The sequence below is a fragment of the Brienomyrus brachyistius genome, chromosome 4 (assembly GCF_023856365.1).
Source record: "Brienomyrus brachyistius isolate T26 chromosome 4, BBRACH_0.4, whole genome shotgun sequence".
Classification (NCBI taxonomy): domain Eukaryota; kingdom Metazoa; phylum Chordata; class Actinopteri; order Osteoglossiformes; family Mormyridae; genus Brienomyrus; species Brienomyrus brachyistius.
Window position 1 is genome coordinate 15,685,996 of NC_064536.1, and position 25,194 is coordinate 15,711,189.

The 25,194-nt window shown below is 46.2% G+C and overlaps 2 protein-coding genes across 3 annotated transcripts; both read left to right on the forward strand.

Annotated features, from left to right (window-relative positions):
• Positions 1–513: 513 nt before the first annotated feature.
• On the forward strand, positions 514–13,497 carry LOC125740745 (protein FAM110B-like). Of its 2 annotated transcripts, none has more exons than XM_049012328.1 (3): positions 514–587; positions 2,166–2,300; positions 11,720–13,497. In XM_049012328.1, exon 3 carries the CDS (start codon positions 11,978–11,980, stop codon positions 12,968–12,970), a length of 993 nt encoding a protein of 330 aa, XP_048868285.1. In that variant the 5' UTR covers positions 514–587; positions 2,166–2,300; positions 11,720–11,977; the 3' UTR covers positions 12,971–13,497. The 2 variants fall into 2 exon arrangements, with proteins under 2 accessions (XP_048868285.1, XP_048868284.1); XM_049012327.1 differs by having other exon boundaries at positions 2,166–2,285.
• An 8,266-nt stretch (positions 13,498–21,763) lies between these two features.
• On the forward strand, positions 21,764–25,194 carry LOC125740744 (cytochrome P450 7A1). The gene is made up of 6 exons (XM_049012325.1): positions 21,764–21,887; positions 22,343–22,583; positions 22,690–23,300; positions 23,474–23,604; positions 23,988–24,166; positions 24,277–25,194. Exons 1-6 carry the CDS (start codon positions 21,805–21,807, stop codon positions 24,574–24,576), a joined length of 1,545 nt encoding a protein of 514 aa, XP_048868282.1. The 5' UTR covers positions 21,764–21,804; the 3' UTR covers positions 24,577–25,194.

Genomic DNA, 25,194 nt, shown 5'->3' on the forward strand with positions numbered 1-25,194 from the left:
ACAAAGAGAAGTTAATAAACACAGTTCTGTGAAGAACAGAGTATACAAAGATAGTAAATTTGTTGTTGTAATGTGCCCTCGGGGTCCCCCTACTGGCTGGTGGCCCCAGGCACCTTGCCTGTCCTGCAGCTACGTCTCTGCTTCTATTAAGTCATTAGTGAGATACGTGGTTAATGTATTGGGAACTAAGCAAAAAAAAACTATTTAAAAAAAGAGTAAAGTTACAATGAAGAAATAAATGTACCACGTGTCTGAATGAGTGTTACTAACGGATGCACACGCCGACACAGTGAGCCCAGGGCTGGTGCTCGGCTGGTGGTTGGCAGGCTGCTCCTTTACTTGTGGGATGCCAAAACAGAGCTTCGAGCCCTGCTTATTCGTCAGACTGGCGCAGCTCACAGTCTGCCGCTCCACTCGGAAGTCCTCAGCGGGCGACATCAAAGGCTTCGTGCCGCAATCTCTGGGTGTAATTTATGGAGGCAGAAACGTGACTGGAAGCAGCCCGTACAGCAAGCAGGCGAACCCGGAGAATTGACCAAGAAAATTTGAAATAAAAAAACATTGGAATACTTTCTGAATGAATGCAGGTGAAAATAATGTTCAGAACTGCAGCATAACATCAGTTTAACGACAGCCTTTTGCCCATGCACTCTTCGCTATTTACATTAGTGCTGTAGTTCACATAGCATAGGAGCATAGATGTATACAGTATACATGGAAGTGCACGTGAGTAAATTTTGTGAGTATATGTACATGTGGGAGCACTGTGTAAGTGTGAACACCTCGATTATGAGTTCTGGAAGTTAAATACAAAATGTGGCTAAACCTCTGCTTTTTAAAAAATGAATTTTGAGATCGCGACACCTGGGAAGTACCCGTCTGCATTAAATAATTAACGGACATAAAAAGTATAACACGGCAAACAAAAGTGTTGTCTAAGCAGATCAATGACAAGTTTGACCGATCGTTTAACCCTTCACAGTTCTTTGGCTTCATGACTAAAAATACATTTCTTGAAAGAGAGGAAAAGTTTGACTGTAAATATAAAATAGCGGATCGATATAAAGCGCGTTAACTGGGGTGCAATTCCGAGGCTGGACAGGCTTTGAAAGGATGCTGGATTTGAAAAGAGGCTGTTTTTACTTAACATCTGAGTTCATTCCTGACAGTGACATCTAGCAGTGCGCTGCAACGGATAGTGTATCACTGTGCAATAGTATGAAATTGCTAAGTCAGGAAATCTGCTTTGATTTGCACCGGCCTGAGCCATATATCTAAAACACTATATTAGGCAAATTACTGTCCTATTAAACTGCCTCGAATACATTACATAAGCAAAGTGAAAACCAGAACATCCTGTGAGCCTAGAGAATTGAAGTGTGTAGTAAATCTAATCAAGAAATCAATGGCACTTCATAGTGCAGATAATCATCTGCCTCATTGTAAATATCAAACCAAAAATAAATAGCAAGCACTCGAAATCATACCGTGGAAGACAGACTTTTCACATTTGTGAAGTACAACTTCATCTTATTTTTTTAGGTAGGCCCATTAATATCCAACAAAAGTTCAATTTTCATAATGGCCACTAAGGTAGTGTTTTCTTAGAAACGTGAGTTTTTAATCCAATAGTAGCTTTTTTGAGATATGTCCTTATTTACAGCCCAGCTGTTGATCTGAGAATGTGTCTGTTGTGTCAATGTGAGTTAGTCCCTATGCGCTGGACTTGGATCAAAAAATGTACCGTCTCAGGTTTCCCGGGTTTGACTCAAAGTTACTACAGCATTTAATGGAGGAAGCTTTATAAAGTTGTTGATAAATTTGGGAATAGCATTCAAAAACTTAATAACGAAAAAATATTTACTGAGAGTTCATCTAGAATGCATCAGCTTAAGTTCATTTTTTTTGCTATACATTAGCTTGCATTAACAATCTCGTTCTCTTTAAGAAGAAATGGGACGCATCATTTTGGACTGTGGGGGGAGAACTTTGCAGTTAGTGTTTTGTATCGATTTTTTTTAGTATAAAAACTTGTTTATAGTCCCATTTTTTTAAATATTAATAATGAAAAAATGTAAAAGATAAACCTTGATGCTAAAAATCAAGTTATCAAGAAAATCACATTTCAGTCTTTCTCCGGTTCCCCCCTCTTGCAAACGATGAAGGCGTCCTAACTGTCCGCTGAGGGGAGCGAAGTAGCGGATTACAGCGCTTCAGCGACGCTTGAATGTATGGGCTGCGGCTTGGCTCTACGACAAATAGCGGCGCGTCCATTTTGCACGCAGGTAGGAAGCATTCAGGTAAATATTTATATTACGAGTTTTCCTTGCTTGTGTTAAAGCATACCCAATTTGGTTTTGCGACATCCGACGGGGAGGCTGCGCCGTTCTTCTTGAGATAACAGCCTTTGGCAAATCTTTTGTTCGTCTGGCTTGTGGACACGTATTGCAGTGGGTTTCACTTGCAATTGCGCCTCACCACTTCTGCATTTTTAAAGCATAAAACACTAAAAGAGCTGGCAGTTTCTGTTTTGATGGCTGACATGTTTGGCGGTGTTCATGCGTTGCTGTTATTATCTGGGTGTGCATCTCGCTTGGGGGATCATTGATCTTATTCTATTGTGTTTATATAAACCGCATGAAAAGGTCCCCGGACCGCACACTGCATCCGTATCTGATGTGCGTGTGTAATTGTAATATTAGACAAACATGTACGGAGTGTCATCAATTATTGATATTCAGACCGCTTAATTATATTTTAATTGTTTTGGGCATCTCTGTCAGTTTGGCAATCCTGCATGACTTAAACGAAGAAAAGGCGTCTGATTAGCGCTGCTGTGTGGTTTTTTTATTTTTATTTTCAGAAATTAAAAACCTTTTCAGGTGATGCACAGCCAGTCGCCGCCCGAGGGTGGTGCGATCGGGTGCCACAGGCGAAACAATGTAAGGAAGTTGAGCGTCGCTAATGTTCCTGTTGATGCCAATGTGTCAGCATAATCTGGAGTCGCCCAGGAGGTCACGGCAGGGCTCCGCAGACAGGGCTGGGGAGGGGGCCGGGCATGCACTGGAGACAAAGGCTGCAGTAACCAGCACCGGGGCGCGCGGTGGGCACCCCCGGCATCAGACGGGAAAGAGGCGTTGGCCCTCCATCATCTGCTGCTTCTGCAGAATGACACGTGCTGTTATTACAATGCATGGGGTGAACTGTTAACGGAAGAACTGCGCCCTGACAGCTTGAGCTTTCAGCGTCCGCGGGTTAATTCCAACGTGGCAATCGGGGCATCCGTTTGTAGGAAATGGATGAGGTTTTATTTGGAAGCTCACACCAGACCTGATGGACACACCTGTTTCACATTTCCCGCTGTGCGCCGTTGACTGATTTCGAATCCAGGAATCCAAATCATAAAACACAAAGATAGCGAATGTACTGTGGGTATTAAAAGCAGAGTGTTTGCCCAGGTATGAAAATGGCAGTTCTTTTAGAGACAGCTTAAGTCTTAACTCATGTACATCCTTCCATGGGTATAATGTCGTCGTGTCATTGAGATTGTGCTTACTGTAAATTCTCCCCATAATTTTTCCTATTCCACAATGGCACAGATTCTGGGAACGACCTGGAAGCAGTAGTGTGCAAATTATTACTCCTGTTACCCCCCCCCCCCCCCACACACACACACACACATCTGTCTCAGACTGCAGTGACTGGTTATGTGCCTGATAACATTGATATTATCCTGAAGAGGCTCCTCCCCCTTAACATTAATCATTTTAATGCTTTAGCCAATGTCTTTCTTTTTTGCGATTCACCACATTTAATACAGATCCTGAATTATAAATGACATATTCGGCTGCTTAATGAAATTTCTGGAATATTACTGTATGTAAATAATTTACTAAGCTTCCACATATGTCCAGCATGTCATGAAATGTGCGTATGTTCTTAAAATTACCTACGGCGCGTGGTTCACGTGTCATAGGTGCCAGGACGGGTTGGAGGATCTCAAACGGTGTGTTTTAGAGATGACGGCAAATATCAGGAGGCGGCGTGATGTGTGTTCCCGTTGGGTGAATGGCACCACATCTTTCAGCTCGACCGTCTCCCGCTGCTCCCGGCAGTGAGCATCTGCGTGGGTCCGCCTGTCGTAAGCGGCACATTTAGGAGAACGTAAACAGATTCCCGTAGGCTCTCCTCACGTCGTGGTTTTTCGTGGGAAGTGTGAAGGGCGGAATTCCACCATTGGGCGTAGTAAGCAGCCCAGAATGCAAGAATCATCGGTGGTATTGCCAAGTACTCTAGCTTTGGTTTATTTATTTTTATTTTTTTTCTTTACATGTAAACAGGAATTTGGGCTTTCAGTAGTGGTATCAGAAGTAAGGTTTTTGTATCAAGAGCTGTCAATCACTGTCTGCTTCAGCCAATAAAGTGACGAGAGGGAAGAATGAGGAAACCAACCAGCGATTGACACATCATGATGACTCCACCCACCACAATTTTCTCCCTAATTTCTCCCATGTGTCCAATTCAGTGGTATTAGTAAACAGCTTATTGTAAATTTGGCCAGCACTTGGAATTCATTGTGCACGATCGTGTGGCAGCTGAAATACCAGGAACACAACATTTCCCATGTTTATCTGTGCGCTAGTCAGCGCCGATGTCGGCTGCAGGGAAAACCGTCAACCCAGACAGACGGGTAATGGATCGCTGTAGTGGGAAAGACCCATGGTTTAACTGGGCCAGTCATTCATTTACAGACGGATCAAAGTGGGATTATAATATGTGCTGGAATTAGTCGTGAGAAGCACAGAATTTTATGCCTTCCTGTGATCCGAGGAGGTGAAATTTGTAGCGAGGCGTGTCGGTAATTAAAAGAGGGCCACATTCCACAGCCTCGTCAGGCAGCTTTTCATCCACAGATAACGAATGAGATGATTATAGTGGCCCTAAACCCACCACATAAGCCTGGTCTAATTAACTACCGTTGCGCTTTGCAGCTGAAATTATAGACCAGGTCGGAACTCAGCCCAGCCCAGATATGTGTATGGTGGCCACAGAAACTGTACTGGGTGACTCTTACGCCCCCTAGCTGCTATGCCCTTTGTTGCAGGATGGGTCTCGTATTTTAATCAAACCATAATGCAGTTTGAAAACATCTTCCTTTTGAACTAGTCCATACGGTTTAATGCAATGTGGCTAATTTCCACAGTCCTTAAGGTGTGTGTGTGTTAAAGGACCTGAACTGAAGTGTGTGGTATTACAGGGAGGTTCAGTAATCCAGAACTGAACACTGTCTGATTGGATGTTCCAGCATCTCCTGGTTTAACAATCTAAATCCATAGTCCAGAGCTCTTCCTTAACATTGATTATTATGATGTATATCCTGCTTCTGCGGCTGGAATGATCATCCAGTGTCCTGGTCTTTCCCAGCATCTCCATGTTTGGGTTTTAACCAGTTCCCGGCTTCCTCAATAGCAGTCCGTCCTTATCTCAGCTGCGAGGGTTGTAGCTCCCCCCCCCTCCCCAGTCTGAGTGGAGTCCTGCAGGTGTCATTGCCAATAAAGCGTCCGTTCTGCGGTCGGCCAGGCATTTCTGCTGAGTCGGCTCCGGTGTGCCTCTCGCCGGGTCTGTCGACTGTCGCTCGGGGTCTGGACCGCCTTAAGTTCATCGCACGTTGGTTGTGTGCAGGTTCACGTCTCTGTCTGCCGCAACGTCGTCGCACCGTTCTAACATGAGCCACTGTACACCATGTGGCGTTCTGGAATGCTCCGCAAATCTGATGGTGACATTTTTTGAGTTTGGTTAGTGCTTCCTACCAATGACAATCCTAGAGTCGCAGTTCCATGATTGCTATGACAGCGCAGCAACGTCCCGAGCTTCTGATTGTCTGGGATCAGAAGTTGGTAGCGACGTCTCCAGTTATGGGGGTGGAGGACACCCTTCTGGTATGAGTGTGAGGGAGGGGACACACCGAGGAGGAAGAGGAGGAAATTCACAAACTCTAAAGCAGCAAGATAACAGTAAACACATTCAGGGTGGCAAGAGAGCTGCAATCATCCGACAGATGCTGGCAGAACGGTTACGCCGAGTGCTGTGCAATTAGACAACACTTGATCGTGAACAATTAAAATGTCTCCACGATTTGCCTTAACAGAAGTATTGTCAATACACATTCTATCTGTTACATTTCGGTGGTTCATATCGCATCTAAAGTTGTTTTATGAGCCAAAGCCATTTCGACACGCCAATAACCTGGTGATATCAAATGGTAGGTGGTGCTTTGGATTATGTCCTCTCTTCCTTTTGCGCCCTTTTCCCAATGTGCAACGTGCAACACGTTCCCTATTTGGCCATGTAGCGGTACGGACAACATAAATGGACTTCCACATCGGCAATATAGAACTTATTTGGATTTTACAAAACCGGCATGGCTGCAAACAGCAGTTATTCGCAAAATTTGTTAAGGTATGGTTTGCACGTGGGATCGCAACACAAAACACCCGAAAGAGTATGCTGACAGTCGAACAGAGAGGGGCACACTTGGTTAAAATCTATTCGAAAAGGTACTTTGGTGTAAATCGTCTGCTTATAGGACTATTTTTTTTTAAATATGGGAATTAGTTTGATTGTACTGTTAAGTAACTTATAAACCAGCCGCAAAAACCGACACGGAACAATAATTGTGATACGATCATGGATCGTGATTCCACCTGAAGAGCGTGGTGATGTGATATTTATAGCGTATTGCCCACCCCTGGTTACACCACTGTGACTGTTACACCATGGCGAGGGTTAGCGTTTCCAATTGCATGCAATGGATGGATCAAGTTCTGTATGGCTCAACTGTTTAAAAAAAAGTGTGTTTCTGCATCGTGGAACAGTTTGAACTTTGGACTCCATCGTTTTTAATGGGTATGGGGGGGTGGCTGGTATCGTCTGCCTTGAGCAGCCTTTTTGGTTTCTCCGCCTGATATATGCAGTTACGCTGCACGCCGCAGAGCAGAAGTGGCGAGTCGCCACAGGGCCCAGTCGCACTGACGTGCGCTGACCAAATTAATCAGCAGCTGGCGCCAGTTCCCTCGGCCCTGGCAGTCCAGTGGGCGGCGGGTAGAGATGGTAGAAGGGGATGCCGAACGCTCATGCTCCCATTGTGGGGTTCCCCGTCTTGTTTCCTCTGCTGGTGCCTTGATATGTTTCTGTTTGCTTCGTTTAAGGCGTCCCTGGGCAGCTGGGTGTTCTTCCCAGGATGGCCACCAGGGGAGCACTGGAGCAGTTGTTGTTGGTTAACTAGCTGCCGGGGTCAGACGCTGCCTCGTTTGGGCTGCGGATAACCAGATGATCCACATCCGCATTTCAGAGCAGGATGCTGCCCTTCCAGGCATCATTAGGTGGGCGGCAGATTTTGCGTGTTAGGCTGTCCAGGGTGTCACTGAGCGTGCCAGGCTGCGACGGACTGGTTTGCACAGACCTGATTCCCTGAAACCAGTGTAACAGAAGCAAGAACTCTGCTTCTGGACTAATCAGGACAAAAAGGGGGGGGAAAGGGCATCAGGCCTGTCTGGATTTCCACTCCAGCTGGTCCCTGCTGGTACCTCCCCCCCACCTTGATTCTCCACCCCTCCCCCCAAGGATGGATCGCTTTCAGCCATACCAAGGGGTGGCTGTTTCACACGCTGCCAGAAAGCGACATGCTGACTCGTAGCCCCTTCTGGGACACACGGGAGACGTACTTCAGAAAATATTTCCTGTGCTTCTCTGGATCGGTGGAAAGGTCGAGTAGAAGCGAACGAGGGCTGTTCAAAGAAGGGGACGGTGCTGCTGCTTAACCTCTTGCAATGAATCTCTGCAGAAACACTGAATGTGTAGTTCCTGTTTCAGCCGTTTGGTGGTTAGGCTTCATTTGCCCTCCAGTGCACAGGCTTCAGCTCGGACGACCTCACATTGGAGATCTCTTGACAGCAGTTCATTGGCCGAGGGCAAACATGCTACGTTTTTATTGGTCCTCATGAAGACTTTTTCCCTTGTAGTGTTTTCTTAATAACCATTTCTTTTTAATTAATGCAACAAACCTCTAGGGCACAGTTGGTTGAAATCCTCTGGAGCACCGAAGTAGCAGTTTATCGGTTTTGCATGTTAGAACATTAATTTGCATTGTTGCAGAGCTGTAGCCTTAGAGCTGACTTATACTCGACACTCACAACGAGTACGTGCACGCATCATGGTTGCCACGCGATTCCTGCATTGCTTCCACGCATTGTCTGTGCACCTACGCAAGAAATTACACAATGCGTGCGCGAGTTGCAGTACCATTAGAAATTGGGGTGGCAGTATGGTCAGCTTTGTCGCTTATATACGGTACAATTAGTATTAAACTAGTATGTGATTTTTAAAGAATGAATGGCCGGAAGAACTGCATGTTTTCAGAGGAAAGAGAGAAGATATTCCGAGTACTACTGTGTCCCTCTGCGTACAGCGTCTTCAAAATGTAATGGCAACTTAAGTGTCTAAGAAAGCAGTATCATGTGTACAAAGTACGGTGAAACTTTAACTTGAAATTCTGACTTACTAACTTTCACAAGCAATGTTATTTTTCAATGCAGTTCCGATATTTATAATTCTTGGTGATAGAATTCGCAGAGAGCACGGGGTTTATGTTTTGCTAGAACATTTAGATTGTTATAGGAAACAAAAGTTAGCAAGCTGTGCAGTTTTACTCCTTTTCAGGATTATCTTGTGTATAACATGTAACATTAGTTTAAAGTTGACTTTTTGCATGAGCTCTGCATGTGCTCTCGGAGCCAATCCCAATCCTAATTTTCACCCTTGATGTTCAAATCACTCATGAATACACGTGTTTGAGAGAAAATTATTTATTTAAAAACTTTTTTTTCTCTGTTTAAATACTGCAATGCTTAGGGCAGAAATAGACAACATTTAATGTCACAACCTCATACAAACAAGTGAGACCAGAGACAAAGGAGCCAATCAAGATGGTTTTCTCGCACCTCGCACTGCCCTCTGGTGGACAAGACCTTTAATCTTCCAGCCAGATGCAAACTACGCATGCAAGTATAGTCAGTACACTGCCTGCATAGCATATGCGTCGCCTTGTGACGTATGTCCCAGTTCACTCCTGACACAAGTCTCTGAGCAGCGAGCAGAAGTTGTCACAACACGTGTTCCTCACATTGATCAGTGGTTTGTTTAGTGGGTCGATGAATTAATGGAAAATTTATGTAGCATCCATTTGTATACAGTTGTTTTTTTATGGTGAATGTATTTTGATCCCGTCATTAAGTGTCTAGCTTTGCTCAATCCATCTTCCAGCCGCTTATCCTGGTCAGGGTTTGCAGGGGGTCCTGGAGCCTGTCCCAGACAGCACAGGGTGTAGTACACCCTGGACAGGTCACAGAGCACACAAACGCCCGTGTAAGGTATACCTATCCTTATGGGGCCCGCTCATTCACTTCTATGGGAAAAATGCTAACGCTAACTATGACAACCTTAGCCCCCTCCCTGCCCTAACCATAACCATAAGTAACCAAGCAAAATACAATAGTTTTTGCATTTTTAACTTTTTCATAGCAGTCGCCGGTTTTTATAAAGTAGAGTTTTCTCTTATGGGGTTTTCTCTTTCTCCTATGGTCCCCATAAGGGAAAAAAAGCAGATATTTATCACGTTATGGGGACATTGTGTCCCTATAAGGATAGGTATACCCGCTCACACAGACACACCCACGCACACACATACGCACACACACACACACATTTGTAATTATATGTTTGTGGGGACTGCCCATTCATTTCCATGGGGAATCCCAACATGACAACCTTAACCCCTACCCAGCCCTAACCTTAACCATAATATGGTCAACCAATATGGGACTTTTGGCATTTTTGCTTTTTTGATTGCATTCAATCGGAAAAATGGTCCCCACAACATCAAAATAACAGGTTCTTATTACATCGTGGGGCACATTTGGTCCCCACAATGTAATATAAACATAATTCACACACACACGTGTGGATACACAGACTGAAAATGGAAAATTCTGTAATTCTCCTGTTTGTAGAAGTGTCCAAGTTTGCTATGGTCCCATCACGGACACGCTAGATGTGTCAGGCATGCGTTTTGTGAAGCTTCCGATTGGCCATGTAATTTAAGGCATGACTGCTGAAGTGGCAGATCCCAAAAGTGCTCTCCCGTCAGTGCACGGGTGAAAGAGCTTCCCGCAAGATTTAGGAAGCGAGGCCTGCTATTTTGTGGGACTGTCAGGTCTTTCAGTCACACTGCAGGCTGCCCGGCCGCAGATGCTGTGATTCTCTGCCTGTGACCCAATCAGCCTCCATGAGGCCATATCAGTGGGTCTCAGACTCAGAAAGCGGGCCGGAGGCGCTGACGCAAGACCAGATCCTGGTCGGCTCAAGGAATCCTAGCTCCAGAATCCGCCTGAGAGAGAATCGGCAGCTTTAAACTAGGCGAGAGCAGCCAGCCGTGTCCTGCAGGGGGCGATCTGCCCAAGCTACATCCATTAACATCTCTTCACTTTATGAAACCGGTGGCAAAAATAGCTGTCAATGGAGAGGCTCAGAGTTATGGGTCTGTCTCCGCGGATCACGCCCACGATGTGGTCTTTGCACGGCTTGTCTGCCCTCTGCACCTCGTTGCTATGGATACAGCCTGGTGTTGCTAGGGTGTCATCCTAGTGTCACTGTATCTGTGAGCCGTGCTGCGTCTCCCTCTCCCAACCTAAGAAACGCTCCGTTCCATAAGGGCAGGGCTTCTGGGTAATCTGTATAATTAGACTCCATTAATGAAATGCGAGCCATGTGATTGAAACCCTGTGCTGTTCCTTTAAGCCGCACTCACTGCGAAGATCGTCCAGCACCCTAATGACGGCGACTTTGGGCACCGCTGTGCCACTCGGTAGCTGCGCCTGCCGGGTCATCATCCCGCCGGGACTCCACTTCTCACATTCCACTGTGGTCATTCTGTGCAGTTAGTCTCATATACTCCCTGCTTCAGTGCAGTGTGCGACTTACCTAAAATGATTATTGAGAGCGGTTAGGAGCACATCGCAGTGATTAACAGTGATCGATGGTGTAGCATATTAAAAATTATTTGGGAAAAATTCCAGAAGGCAACCAAGGAGATGAAACTAATTCCTGGGTTAGTTATGGGTGGGAAGCGGCGTGGGAGGAGGGATAGGAGTCACATACAATTAGCTTCACGTTTGTTTCACGTTTTAGTCTCAGGATGAGGGAGGAACATGAAGCAGGCCAGGGACGTCTGGCAGGGAGCTGCAGCTTGGTGAAACAGGCAGGATGTTGGCGTTTGGTTCAACAAAACTGTTCCATCATATTGTAACTCTTCCAATGATAGATCAGAAACAGAACTGAGTAAGAACTCCATTTAAGTGGAAAAACACAAGAGCAGATTGTCTGGTAGTGCTGAGTGAACCTGTTTCACCAGAACGGTCAATGATGGCGGTGAACTGGGGAGGGTCATAGGTAGGATGGGGTTAGTCAAGTTCTTAAGATCATGTGTGAAGTTTGCGAACTTTCATAAAATGTGTTATTTCATCGTCTTCTGGAATGACCCATATCTTTGTATTAGGTGAACAGAAATGATACCAGAAACACACTGAAGACCAGCAGTAACTTCTGTCTGTCTGATGAGGCCTCGTTCCTGTCGCCCTAATGCTCGGCTCTCTCTTCTTTTCAGAGCGTGAGGTTCGTCACTTGGTGGGGGGTCACGTCCTGGACTCGGGGCCACTCTCGGGGGGCCCTGTCATTGGGGAGACATGCTGAGGAGGAGCCTGGGGAGGAGCGGTTTCTCTAAGCCGTGCTGCTGAGCCGCCCCCCCCCCCCCCACCCCGACTCCCTTATCAGCCTGCTATCTTCATGCCTGAGCCGCCCCGCCACCCTCGGGGGAACCCCAGCCACGGAGCCCATCGTGCCAGCGGCTGAGCCGCCGTCTGACATGCCTACGGAGGCACTGCGCTCAGAGGGTGCGGTCAGAGTGCCCGGCCAGGTCACGCCGGCGCCTGCCGTCCCCCTGCGCATCCTGAACAAGGGACCCGAATACTTCCGGCGCACGGCCGAGCCCAACCCCAAGCGGCTGAGCGCCGTAGAGCGGCTGGAGGCCGACAAGGCAAAGTACGTGAAGAGCCAGGAGGTGATGAAGAGCCGACAGGAGCCGGTGAAGCCGCCAGCCGGCCAGGCCGCCGCCCCCAAGGCCTGCAACAACAATGCCAAGGCGGACAGCTGTGTGCAGAGGGGCAACCTCAACCTGGACATTCTGAGGAACATTCTGAACAGCTCAGAGGGCACGTCGGCTGGTAAGGCCCAGGGCGCACGCAGCTGGGCGCCTCGACGCTCAGCTGAGCCGGCGGGCAACCTGAACGTCAGCCGGCGCCTCCTAGAGGAGGGATCGAGCCACCTGCCGCCGCTATATGCCTCTCACAGTTCCTCGGATATCAGGAGGGCGTGTCACGGCAAGGCCTACCGCGTGGCACCCAGCTGTGGCTCCGCCCCTCCGTTGCCGACCAGGCGCGGTGCCCCGGCCATCACCGTGCCACCTCTGGAGACAGATGGGGTTGGGTCAGTGCTCTCGGCCGGGGCGCCCCCCCTGCGCCGATCGAAATCTGACCTGAGCGAGCGACTGGGGGTCCGGCCCGACGCCGACCAGTTCTTCAGCCACTGTGGCCTGGACCCTGAGGAGATGGAGAACGCGGACGTGGAGAGCGGCCCCCGTGCCGGCTCCGACATCATCTCGCTGAACTTCCGCAGCGCTAGCGTGCTCAGCTCGGACCGCGAACGCTCACCCCACAGTGACGGCGAGCCCACGGACGACGAGGACGATGGGGACCGTGTGCCCTATGGCATCTCGGCTGTGGAGCGCAATGCTCGCGTTATCAAGTGGCTTTACGGCATCCGGCAGGCCCGCGAGACGCACAGGGTCTCTCATGTCTGACGGCAGTGCGCCCCGCACAAACATTTGGAAGATATTGCCCACAGGGACCCAAAGGGATCCATTTGGACTCCCCCTTTCCTAGCAGGGCTCTGCTGTTCCATTTGGGCCCGGCTCCACTGATCGGGTCCCTCCTTCGGTACCAGCGAGTGGGTCACCACGTGCCATCTTATTACCCAGCAGCCTTTGCGGTATAAAGGCTTGCCCTGACAGCTGTAAATTTCACTTGCCGAAATAAACTGTTTTTTCATTTAAATGTTTTGAAGACGTGTATATACCTCAAAGTGACCAAATCTGTGATTATTATAAGTGGTGGTCTGCGCTACATGTCGAAAAAGAAAAAAAAGTTGTTCCCCTACAGTCTGTTATATCCTGATGCAGGTGTTTGGCTGTGACATTCAGTGTTCAGTACTTGGTTGAGAATATCAGCACACGTTTTGTTCACTTTTTATTTAGCGTTGATCTGGTTAATAAAGAAATAGGGGCAACTCTGTGAACCTGGAAGAGCAAATTAATTCTAAATAAATAAAGACGGAAGTAAATATGGGTGTGTAAAGGTGAGCCGGCACCACTGGATCCCATAATGTACCCACTGTCATACACCTGTATCCCATTATGTACCCGTCCCCATACACCTGTATCCCATTATGTACCCGTCCCCATACACCTATATCCTGTAACATGCCTGCACCCATACACCTCTATCCCATAATTAACCATGTTCCATACGCCTGTTTCCCATAATGTTCTTGCCATACACCTGTATTCCATAACATACCCGCTCCCATACACCTGTATTCCGTAACATACCCGCTCCCATACACCTGTATTCTGTAACATACCCGCTCCCATACACCTGTATTCCATAACATACCAGCTTCCATACACCTGTATCCCATAACATACCCACTACTATACACCTATATCCCATAACTTACCACCTCCCTTACAGCTGTATACCATAATGTACCCATTCCCATACACCTGTATCCCATAACTTACCAGCTCTCATACACCTGTTTCACATAACTTACCAGCTCCCTTACACCTGTATCCCATAACATACCCGTCCCCATACACCTGTGTCCCATTATCTACTCATCTCCATACACCTGTATCCCCTAACTTACCCACTCCTATACACCTGTATCCAATAACTTACCCGCTCTTGTATACCTATATCCCCTAACTTACCCACTCCTATACACCTGTATCCAATAACTTACCCACTCCTATGTACCTGTATCCCCTAACTTACCCACTCCTATACACCTGTATCCAATAACTTTCCTGTTCCTAAACACCTGTATCCCATAACTTACCCGCTCTTATACACCTGTATCCCATGACTTACCCGCTCCTACACACCTGTATCCCATAATTTACCCGCTCCTATGCACCTCTATCCCCTAACTTACCCACTCCTATACACCTGTATCCCATAACGTTCCTGCTCCCATACACCTATATTCCACAAGATACCCTCTACCCATAAACTGCAGTTTCAGCTACTTGTCGTTTTTAGGTCATTGCTGAGACTTAAATTACTGCACAGCATGGAAGTTGGGGGGATGTCACTGGATTGGAAGAAGCACCCGTAAGTATGTTACCACGGCAGCAGAGAGGCTTATGTGCTCAGTCCCAGGGAAGCTTTCTTAAGGATTTATGTATTTAGCTTTAGGACGATTCTACAAAATTTAATAACCTGTTAATGTTATTAGGGTTCTACTCAAATCCAATTAGACGAGCCGAGGAATGGTAACATGCTGTCAGGTAACCATCTATGTATGATGAAGGCTATAACCTCCACAAGGAGGTACAGATTCGAGGCGGATGTCCCAGTCACATCTACTTGCTAGCATCAGAACGCCTGTAGAAAGCTCTTAGGTTTCTACAAGTTTGCTGCCAAGTGTCGTCAACACAAAGCAGAGTGATGGGACTGCAGAGAAATGTAGCGTTTCTTTTCACGTGATTGGGATTCGTCCCCCTGCTGGCCATTTATATTCATTACAAAAACAGCTCCGGAATCCCCTTAGCCTGACAAAGGTGTCAAATAAATTGTTTCATCATGGTTCATTAGGTTTGTTTGTTTTTCATAAGGTCAGGTGACACTGTTATTTTATGAATTTTATAAAGGTACCACATATTTCAATATGGTGAATTATCCCCGTAGATGATAATTGAAGGATCAAAGTCACCGGAATTTAAATGAACCTAAACTGAAGGAGCCATGACAGCAGGGCTGTGAATCACTGGCTCGCAGTGTCTTGCTCACCCAGTGCAAGCCAGTGGACCAAGGTGCAGCACTCATGATGGCTGCTGATGCAGGACTGTCCTCAGACAGGCGACGCAGCTATAGCTAACACTGCCACTTAGTGGACTGTATTCCTTACTACAACAGTCACTCAAAGCCACAGTGTTACCCACGTTTCTAAGCTAATTAATTAGCTTTGATTGACTTGTTTCTTGACTCTAATCCTGTTATGCTGAATATGACAGGGCATATTTAAAATAAAATCAGTAACATTAAACCAAAACTGCTCCACAGACACGATTAATATTGAAATAAATTAGATGAAAATCATTTTAAAGGCTAATTTTGTGTTTCGCATTTCCTGGTAAATATCTGCAGATTTATTCTAATATCATGCTAACAGATTTAAAATAATTCATACTGAATAACAATTTTCATTGTAATTGTTATTTGCACACTTACTCAGTCATAACCTACAAGCGGTCTGGAAATGTCACTTAGCCTAACCCTAACCCTAAGCCATTAAGCTATAAGTAGGACAGACCTGCAATCTTCACAGAAAAATTAGATAGTAATTAGGTTACACTGGTTTATGAGTTTATACCGTAATGGAGTTGTAAAACTGTATACATTTCTTGAGAGTTAAGTAACGGCCTTGAACTGAAGGCGTTTGATTTGCTGAACCACAATGATTTATTTCAGGTGAAGCGGCTACCTTTTTAGAGGACGTTCATCGAGGACAGGCTACGTCTCACACATCAAGGTATGAATGGCGAGAACTGATGAATTATGTCGATCTGTCCGTACATATTTTAGCTGCTTATCCTGGTCAAGGTCACAGTGGGGGGGGGGTAGGCTGGAGCCTATCCCACAAAACATATGGCACAGTCTGGGGTATAGGCTGAATTCCAATGTAGTACAAAAGGAAAATTACATGGCTTTGCTGTGCATTCAGTTAATACTGCACAACAATACACCATGTATTTCAATAATTCAAAGCAGGCACAAGTACAGGAAATATGTCATTTGAGTCAGATGCTGTTTCTCTGAATTGAGCCGGTGGCTCGCTGGTGGCCGGATAAATGCAGATCCATGCCACTGCAGGCCCACTCCAGACGAGGAAAGCAAAATGAGCGATATGGGGTTTGAAAGTGGCACAGTTAGGTGAGAGAGAGCGTGAGCGGGCGAGAGAGAGCAGGGCTGCCAAGCACCTGGCGTGGCACTCACACAAGAAATCTTACAGCAAATCTATATTATTCCATTGTAAAATTAAAATTAGCTTCTTCAAAGGCGTTGGGGTCATTTGCAAACCTTGCAGATTGTTTACCAGGTAATAAGACCGTTACATACATGTAAATGCGTGTGCAGTTGTCAACCCTGAGAGCATGGATGACCACTGCTAATTTTGCTTGATTGTTTCATTTCGTTTGCTTGCCATCAGTTCTCATGCTCAGGTGTTTCCTCCATGGCCATTTCCCTGTTGTATTTTTCGCCCAAGGTGAAGGACACGTTATTTTTTACACCCTTGGAACAAACGGGACAAAGGTCTCGTACAGTAAGTTACAAACCACAGAGGCTCCCTGTTAGTCTGTCTGGTATTAGCCCTGTAATTCTGAGCTTTGAATCGTATGATATACTTTCCAATACTTCTGATTGGTAGGAATTCAGCACCTCGGCGAATCAGCTGGATATTATCAGTGTGTGGCTCCACTGGTGAACCTGACACAGGGGGCGTGAGCCTTCCGTGAAGGAACAAGCGCTTTGGTGCAAGAACGACATTGATGCCACACGCCACGTGGCTCTGTTTCGGCTCTGTACCTGACCACTGTTAGAAGAAAAATTTGCTATTGAAATAAACAAGACGATTAAATGTCCAAAATTACTTTGTTTACAGGGTTTAGATTCTGATTGTCTGAAAGTCCCAAGCAGAGACAGACTCTTTTTAGTGGTGTGATGTGAAAGTGTCAATTCTGTGCTCACGCAGTGGCTGTTCAGAGCTCCACAAGTGTCAGGGTCAGCACCTGTTGTCTTTTGTGTCCCTTCCCCGTTTGGCCAGCAGGTGTCACTGGCCATCCTGTCCATCCTGTCAGCCTTTGTGTTTCCCCCACTCCCTGTCAGCCACATGGCTCAACAAGCTGAGCATGCGGTTATCTCTAGTCCCCTCTTGTGTGTTTGAATCCCATCTCCTCTCTTTCTGTATTTTGCTCCCTAGTGTTTCATTTGTATCTCTTTTCTAGTTCCTGTGATTCTGTGGACCGCTTTTCAGTTTGGGGTTTTTGCTTTGCCTTGGTTCTGTTTCGCCTGCCTCCGTTATTTTCCCAGTGTTTAGTTTCTGTTTCCTCGGTTTTCTGTCAGTTTCTTAGGTTCCCCATTTTGATCTCCCAGTTCTTTGAGTTAATTTTTAGTTTCACCTTTTACCTAATTTCTTGTGCTAATCCTTGTTATACCCTGATTGCTCATTGTCCTGCACCCTCCCCGATTAGGTTAATTGTTTTCACCTGTCCTGTGTTACCCTGTTTAACCTTTTATATTTAAGTTCCTGAATCACTGACGTATATTACTGATGTTTGAATGTGTAATTTGTGGCCTGCCTGCCCCTTGTTTCCCTGCCACATTAGTAGTTAATCTTTGTTTTTCCCCAATTAAGGTTTGACCCCTTGTGGTCCATTTATTTCGTAGTATTCTTTCTGTGCTCAGTTTTATTTAATAAACCCCTGTGTTCCTGTGAGCCACCAGTGGGTCGTCCACATTCGTGCATCCTGCATGCACGATTCCTAATCCCCTGAGCCAGAACCTCCCAGGTCCATGATACACAATCTTAGCGACAAACAGTGTGAACACAAGCCTTTAGCCTGATATGCTAATGAGCATATTAAAGTCTGGACACCATTGCCTCGCGTGTAATTTAAAAAATTACAAGATGTAACAGTAGCATGTGTCGGCGTCTCATAGGGATTCTCTGTGTGATGGTTCCTGTAGCACAACAAGGGGAGCCTTATGCTAGCAATGCAAAGGCTGGGTTTAAATCCCAGGAAGTGCACATAGTTCCTAACTCTTGCTTCACCAATTGTTCTGGGTTAAATAGAAGTGTATCTAGACTCATGCTCATAGAAGTAGCAAACTAAAACAGCGATTCTCAATTCTTGAGTCATGGCGTGTTGTGAAAGGGTCATGAGGCAGAGCTGGAAATGTAACTATTTTAAAACTAGCAAGCTCCTATGATGATCCACGATCACATTTCCCAGCCCCAGTCCTAGAATTAACCTATATAAACAGGTCCTGGGTCTGCAAATGCTTAGGGCAAAACTAATGAACACTCAACCAATCAAAGAAGCCAAACCACAGATGTTTAATTTAAAATTCACCGGCACATCCAATCAGATTTCTCCGATAGGCATCGATTGGAGTAAATTGCAGAGTCCGCCGCATGGTCGATCATAGTGTTAATTTAGACCTATACCTGATACAGGATCGAGACTGAGCTGGCGTGGTAAAGATTGAGTGTAAACAAGGTTAAGAACCACTGAACTAAAACTAATATATCAGAACTGAAATGCCACCCATGTATTATCCTGAAGGCCAAGGTCAAACGAACACCATTCAGCGCTAAAAGGGTTAATTATTAATGATAACAGGGGTGGCCTTCATCTTCTTATCGAGTGGATTGATTGCCCATGGAGTAATATGGCCGCGCAGCGCCTTGACTCATCGTATTGCGATAAGTGTGGGTCTGCAGTGCTGTGCCAGTGGGCTTTGGGCATGGGGGGTAATGGGCACATGCAGTCAAGCAGAAATTACCGTCTCCAAATGCTGACTCACCACTTTCAGTTCCAGCACTTTTTCTGTGCGATCAGATAAGCAGTGCAGTCATCAGTGGAGCTGAAAAGTATTTCAGGTACGTGTATATAAAATACAAATTCTGGATGTGAAACCAGAGCTATAATGTATAGTGGCGTGCAATAAAACATTAACATGAAATATTTCAAGTAATGTCTGGGGAAGTCTGATACAGTGACAAGACTGCTACCTAAATTTGGTGTACATTACTACAGACAGTTGAAATACATACGAAGGTACGTAAACTTTATTTGTCATACCATGTAACCTGAATGTTCCGCAGAATCAGAAAGCTGTTTCACAGACCAGACTTGAATGGTTTGCTTTCCCATGATGCACTGGACAGCCAATAGACGCTGGGCAAACGATGAAGAGGACCGCAGACATTGAGGAACATGGCCGGGCTCGCCGGCTGACCATTTCACCAAGTACGGTACTTTTGGTATTTCCAAAAAGGACCATTAGTTTTGCGCTGTGCAGCACTTCTTGTGTTGGTCATGTAGAAGAGGGCAGAATGCGGCAGTCAACTGGCATTTGAGAACCAACGCGATGCTATCGCACTTTTGGCACATTTTCCAAATATCAAAAGTATGGTGCCTGGCGAAATGAAAAAGCGGTCTAACTCACATGAGTTGAAACCCTGATATAAATATGAACGGTATGGACGGTATTGATAATGACAATAGACTCAGTGAAAATGGAAGAAACTTAGCGCACATGAGCATGTGCCGTCAGAGACAAACACGGTGATTATTTGGTTGAAAGGTGACATAAGGAGGACACTGGCCGGCGGAGCCCCCTGTGACCAACAGTAACCCTATAATTTAATTCCTCAAACTGGCACCAGGAGAAAACACTCGCTTATGTAAGACGAGACAGACTTGCCTCTCAAAAGGGCTTGTGACAAGATCCTAGATGCATGTTCCCACTGTTGGACTTAAGAAACTCTCTGGTTTCCCTATTTCCCGATTCTTAGAAAAAAAAAACATTCCTGCCTTCCACCCGAAGAGGTCACATTCGTTCAGTTTGAGAGAGGTTGCCCCGACAACCTACAATAGCACATTTACCCAGAAGTGACCCCAGCTGATCAAAATGAATGTAGGTTACTTCAGTATAAACCATAATGTCTGCAAAGATAACTGCACACAACAAAATTACAGATATAAAAGTGTGGGGGAAAAAAAGAAAAAATGATTATTATTTTATTTGTTTATGGCCCTAAATTTAACGTTACTATAATGCAAAAAACAATAAATTAATGTATTACCAGATATTATGCAGCGTATAATAATTCTAATGATATAATATATACAATGCAGATTTAATAGTGCTGTTCTCTGGAATTTTCACTGACCCATGCAGTAACCACTCACTGCAGGCTGAATCATTCAACACACTGTAATCATATCCACATACCTGGAAGTACTGGTTGCATTTAGTCAGGCAGCACAAAAGGGTTTCAAAGCAGGGTGTCCGGAGAGCTAAAAGATGAACACAGCTCAGTTTTGCTACCCGTTGCTCTGTTCCATCACTTAGACGACAAGAAGCCGTTCCTGGATCATGCTATTTTGTGGGACAAATGCTATTGTCTTCCATCTTGCAAAAATGCTGAAATTTCATTTAATTGGCCCTTTCATGTTCGTTCATAGCTGATGTGACAGTATGGTGGAGCAGCTCTGACACAGCAATGTGCTGCTTCAATGCTCCAGGTGGTAGAGAAAATATAAAGCAGTAGGTATTGCACAATACAAAGGATTACTGGACCAGATCTAAGGAAATTAAGGATAAAGTAAACCCCAACATGCAGGTGGTATAGCACAAATAATATGGCATATTGGTATATGCACACACACACACACACACACTGACCTATATTTATATCTTTGTGGGGACCGTCCTTTTTGTTCTATGGGAAAAACAACAATGACGACCTTCACCCCCAAGCAGCCCTAACCTTAACCATAAGTAACCAAACAAGATTCAAGACTTTTGGCTATTTTAGTTTTTTTGATTGCAGGCACAGATTTTTTTTTTTAAAAATTGAGATTCCTGTTGTGGGGACTGAGACTGAAAAAATTGTCTCCTCAAGGTAACAATACCAGGTTTTTATCAATATATATAGGACCACACACACACAGAGAACTATAGACATTATCTCTATTTTAATAGAGAACTATAGACATTACACTGCTTCGTGCTTTAACATACTGACACCCTCTACTGACCTTTTGATCTAATGATGCCCCCATGGTGAGTGTGGACCACCTTCCCAGGGGGGCCCTTAAACTTAAGGCCATGCCCTTCTTGAGGCATTCAGACTATCCACAGACCGTCCGTAGACCATCCGCAGACCATCCACAGACAGTCCGTAGACCATCCGCAGACCGTCCACAGACGGTCCGCAGACCATTCGTAAACAGTCCATAGACCATCCACAGACTGTCTGTAGACCATCCGTAGACCATCCGCAGACCGTCCGCAGACCGTCCGTATTCACCTGAGGACAGCCTACACATGCCAGACCTTGAAGCCATTTCCTAACCCTGCAATTGTCTCTCCCGACAACAGGTGTCCATGGACCCAGTTCAAGGTCGCCACGGTGATTGTGGTTTTAGCCAACGTTCTGCTAGTGGGGAGGTAAACTGAGAGTGGGAGGGTGGGAGGGGATCACAGCTCTCAGAGCGTATAAATGCAGCTGCATCTCAGACAGAGGACACTTGCCCAGCTTTTCTTCCCTGTAGCTATCATGGTTATCAGCGTTGCCCTGATCTGGGGGGTTGTGGTGGGTTTCTGCTGTTGTCTCTGGCTGCTATTAGGCATTCGCAGAAGGTAAGAACTCCACTCCTGCGTGTTTCGCTAGTCCTCACGCAATCTGCTGCTGCCTCACCTGATTTAACCTTCTGAGTCGCATTATTATTGTGATTGGGCTGCGGTTATCTACACCCCCCTGTTGGCAGGTGTTACGTCAGCTTTGTGTCTTTTTCTAAAGATAAAAAAAAATGCACATTTAAAAAGAAACATTATTGACAGATTAAAAACGTTATATTTACATTGCACCTCATGTTTTGTGTCGAATGTGCGGTTTGAGCCACTTTATCATTTTATCATATTTAAGGACTATTGCGTATGAATAAAACTGTTGCATAATAAAACAACTCCATTACCATTAAAAGCAAACTAAAGCTGTGGATGGCACTGCAATGTGAGCATGGATTGGAGGATGATACTGTGAGAGTGAGTCAATTCTATTGGTGCAGAAGGGTGAGGGTGTGGCTCTATCACAGGCAGCCTGGCGAGCCCCCAGTAGAGAATGGCCTATTTCCATACCTGGGCTGCGCCCTCCAGTTCGGCGCCAACCCCCTGGAGTTCCTACGTAGCCGCCAGAGGCGGTACGGCCACATCTTCACCTGCAAGATCGCCGGCCAGTACGTGCACTTCCTGTGTGACCCCTTCTCCTACCACGCCGTCATCCGCCAGGGCCGCCATCTCGACTGGAAGAAGTTCCACTTCTCTGCCTCTGTCAAGGTAAAACGAATAGATGGAGACGTGAGGCTCTATGTTGAATCATTGATAACAGGCTCCCGCTGAGTGGCCGCGTAAGTGACCCTGCCATCCTCGGGTTATTGTTTAGGCATTCGGGCACGAAAGCATGGACCCAAGCCATGGCTACACCACCGAGAACCTGCACCAGACCTTCCTGAAGACCCTGCAAGGTGACGCGCTGCCCTCGCTCATAGAGAACATGATAGAGAACCTGCAGAACGTCATGTTGCATTCGGACACCTTGAAGGCCAGTGCTACCACCTGGGAGGTAGACGGGGTCTTCGCCTTCTGCTACAAGGTCATGTTCGAGTCGGGCTACCTGACCCTCTTTGGCAAGGAGCTCAGCAGCCAGGAGGACCAGAGCTTGGCCCGCCAGGAAGCCCAGAGAGCCCTTGTACTGAGCGCATTGGAGAACTACAAGGAGTTCGACAAGATCTTCCCTGCCTTGGTAGCTGGTCTGCCCATCCACGTGTTCAAGAGTGGCCACAGTGCCCGGGAGAACCTGGCCCGCACGTTGCTGCACGAGAACCTGAGCCGACGCAAGGGCATGTCAGACCTGATCTCATTACGCATGCTCCTCAATGACACACTCTCCACCTTCACCGACATCAGCAAAGCCAGAACTCACGTGGCTCTGTTGTGGGCCTCACAGGCCAACACACTGCCTGCTGCATTCTGGACTCTCTTCTACATGATCAGGTACCGTCTAAAGGCTGGGGAACTGGTCCATTTCCTGAAAGTCCCTCTTGGCTTCTAATGATGTCATGAATGCCACTGAGAAAATGGTTTGTGGAGTCTTGCAATTGGGAACCTCCAATTAGCTTGTCTCACATCACCCACCAACCCTCCATCTCCCCCCCCCCCCCCTTCAGGAGCCCAGAAGCAATGAGAGCAGCCAAGGAGGAGGTAGAGCGGACGCTGGAGAGGTCAGGACAGTGTGCCCGCCCGGGGGGCCCGCAACTTACTCTGACACGCGATGAGCTGGACAACATGCCTGTTCTGGGTACGTGCAGAGCGATCAGTCCACATTAGTGTCGACCACAGCATAGACCAATGTTGGTCAACCCACTGAGCAACACAGGTGGCCACGTAACACTGGCATCTTACGAAAGGATGGCGACTTAGCAAACTGCTAGTGTTCCCCCAAGGTACGAGGAGCATGTAGAGTGCACTGTTTGAGACAAAGTGAAATTGGGCGGGGAGGTTTGCCTGGGGTATGTGGGCACCACATGAGTTTTGACCGACACTGACATAGACTTCACTGGAAACACTGGGGACTAATGGGCGAAATCTGCATGATTGCCAAACCTCAATTGTTATTAATTTGCCTGGAATAACAGAAAAGATGTACTATTTAGTTATGCTCTTTGACTCATTGTCCCACAGACAGCATCATCAAGGAGGCCATGAGGTTGTCCAGCGCCTCACTCAACGTCCGAGTGGCGAAACAGGACTTCCTGCTGCACCTGGACAACAAGGAGTCGTACCGCATCCGCAAGGACGACGTGATAGCCTTGTACCCACAGTTACTGCACTTCGACCCTGAGATCTACGAGGACCCACTGGTGAGTCGCCGCGGCTGTACGGACGCAGCACCTGAATTTCCTTGTCTTCCTTTCCAAAACATACGAATGAGATGGGACCGAACTCATCTGTCTCTTCTGTTTCCCTGTAGTCGTACAAGTATGACCGGTACCTGGATGAGAACAGGCAGGAGAAGACGTGCTTTTACCGCAACGGACGCAAACTGCGATATTATTACATGCCATTTGGCTCTGGAGTCACCAAATGTCCTGGTCGTTTCTTCGCCGTCCATGAGATCAAGCTTTTCCTGTCTCTGTTACTCTCCTTCTTCGAGATGGAGCTCCTGGACTCGGGTGTGAAAGTACCCCCCCTTGATCAGTCCCGCGCTGGCCTGGGCATTTTGCAGCCTACGTACGATGTGGACTTTAGGTACAGGCTGAAATCTCAGTAGAGAACTGTAACCTGCATTCTGTAAATATTGTATATTGCTACTATATTTCCCTATAAAATGTGTATAAAGGTATATTATAGTAAAGTGCTAGAGATGAGGAAAAATCGTGGATGGAAATCTATCGATTTGTTACATACACAGATTTAACCATAATTAGCAGCCTGTTTTCCACAGAGCTTTAGCGAGGGACAGCCTGTCTCATCATCACTAATACTTACTGGATTGTCTGTCAGATAATCTTCTGAATAATAGTAGAGATTCGAGGTTCGTTTTTAAGTTACACAATTCACATCGGTCGAGCAACTACACTGATAAAAAATGTGAGTAATGTATGAGTAATAAAATGATGAACAGCACGGCGTGTTACTTGGGGTCACAAAAGGCCCGCCACAGAACTTCCAGGCAAAGATCAACCAGTTAAAAATATATGAAGGATGTCATTATATCATTATTATTTCTCATAAACAATGAGTCATACAGTGATGATTTTTGGGTGCATCGTGTGCTCATTTATATTTGCCAAGAATTCCTCTAGAATGTGTTAATCTGTTTCACTATGTGTTTACCGCTTTAATGCACAGCACAAGCGATAATGAATAAATGCATATAAGGCTCTTA

Coding starts and splice junctions, on each gene's coding strand:
- LOC125740745 (XM_049012328.1), top strand. CDS start 11,978: ATGCCTACGGAGGCACTGCGCTCAGAGGGTGCGGTCAGAGTGCCCGGC.
- LOC125740744 (XM_049012325.1), top strand. CDS start 21,805: ATGGTTATCAGCGTTGCCCTGATCTGGGGGGTTGTGGTGGGTTTCTGC. Junction 22,584..22,689: donor ACTTCTCTGCCTCTGTCAAG/GTAAAACGAATA, acceptor GTTATTGTTTAG/GCATTCGGGCACGAAAGCAT. Junction 23,301..23,473: donor ACTCTCTTCTACATGATCAG/GTACCGTCTAAA, acceptor CCCCCCCTTCAG/GAGCCCAGAAGCAATGAGAG.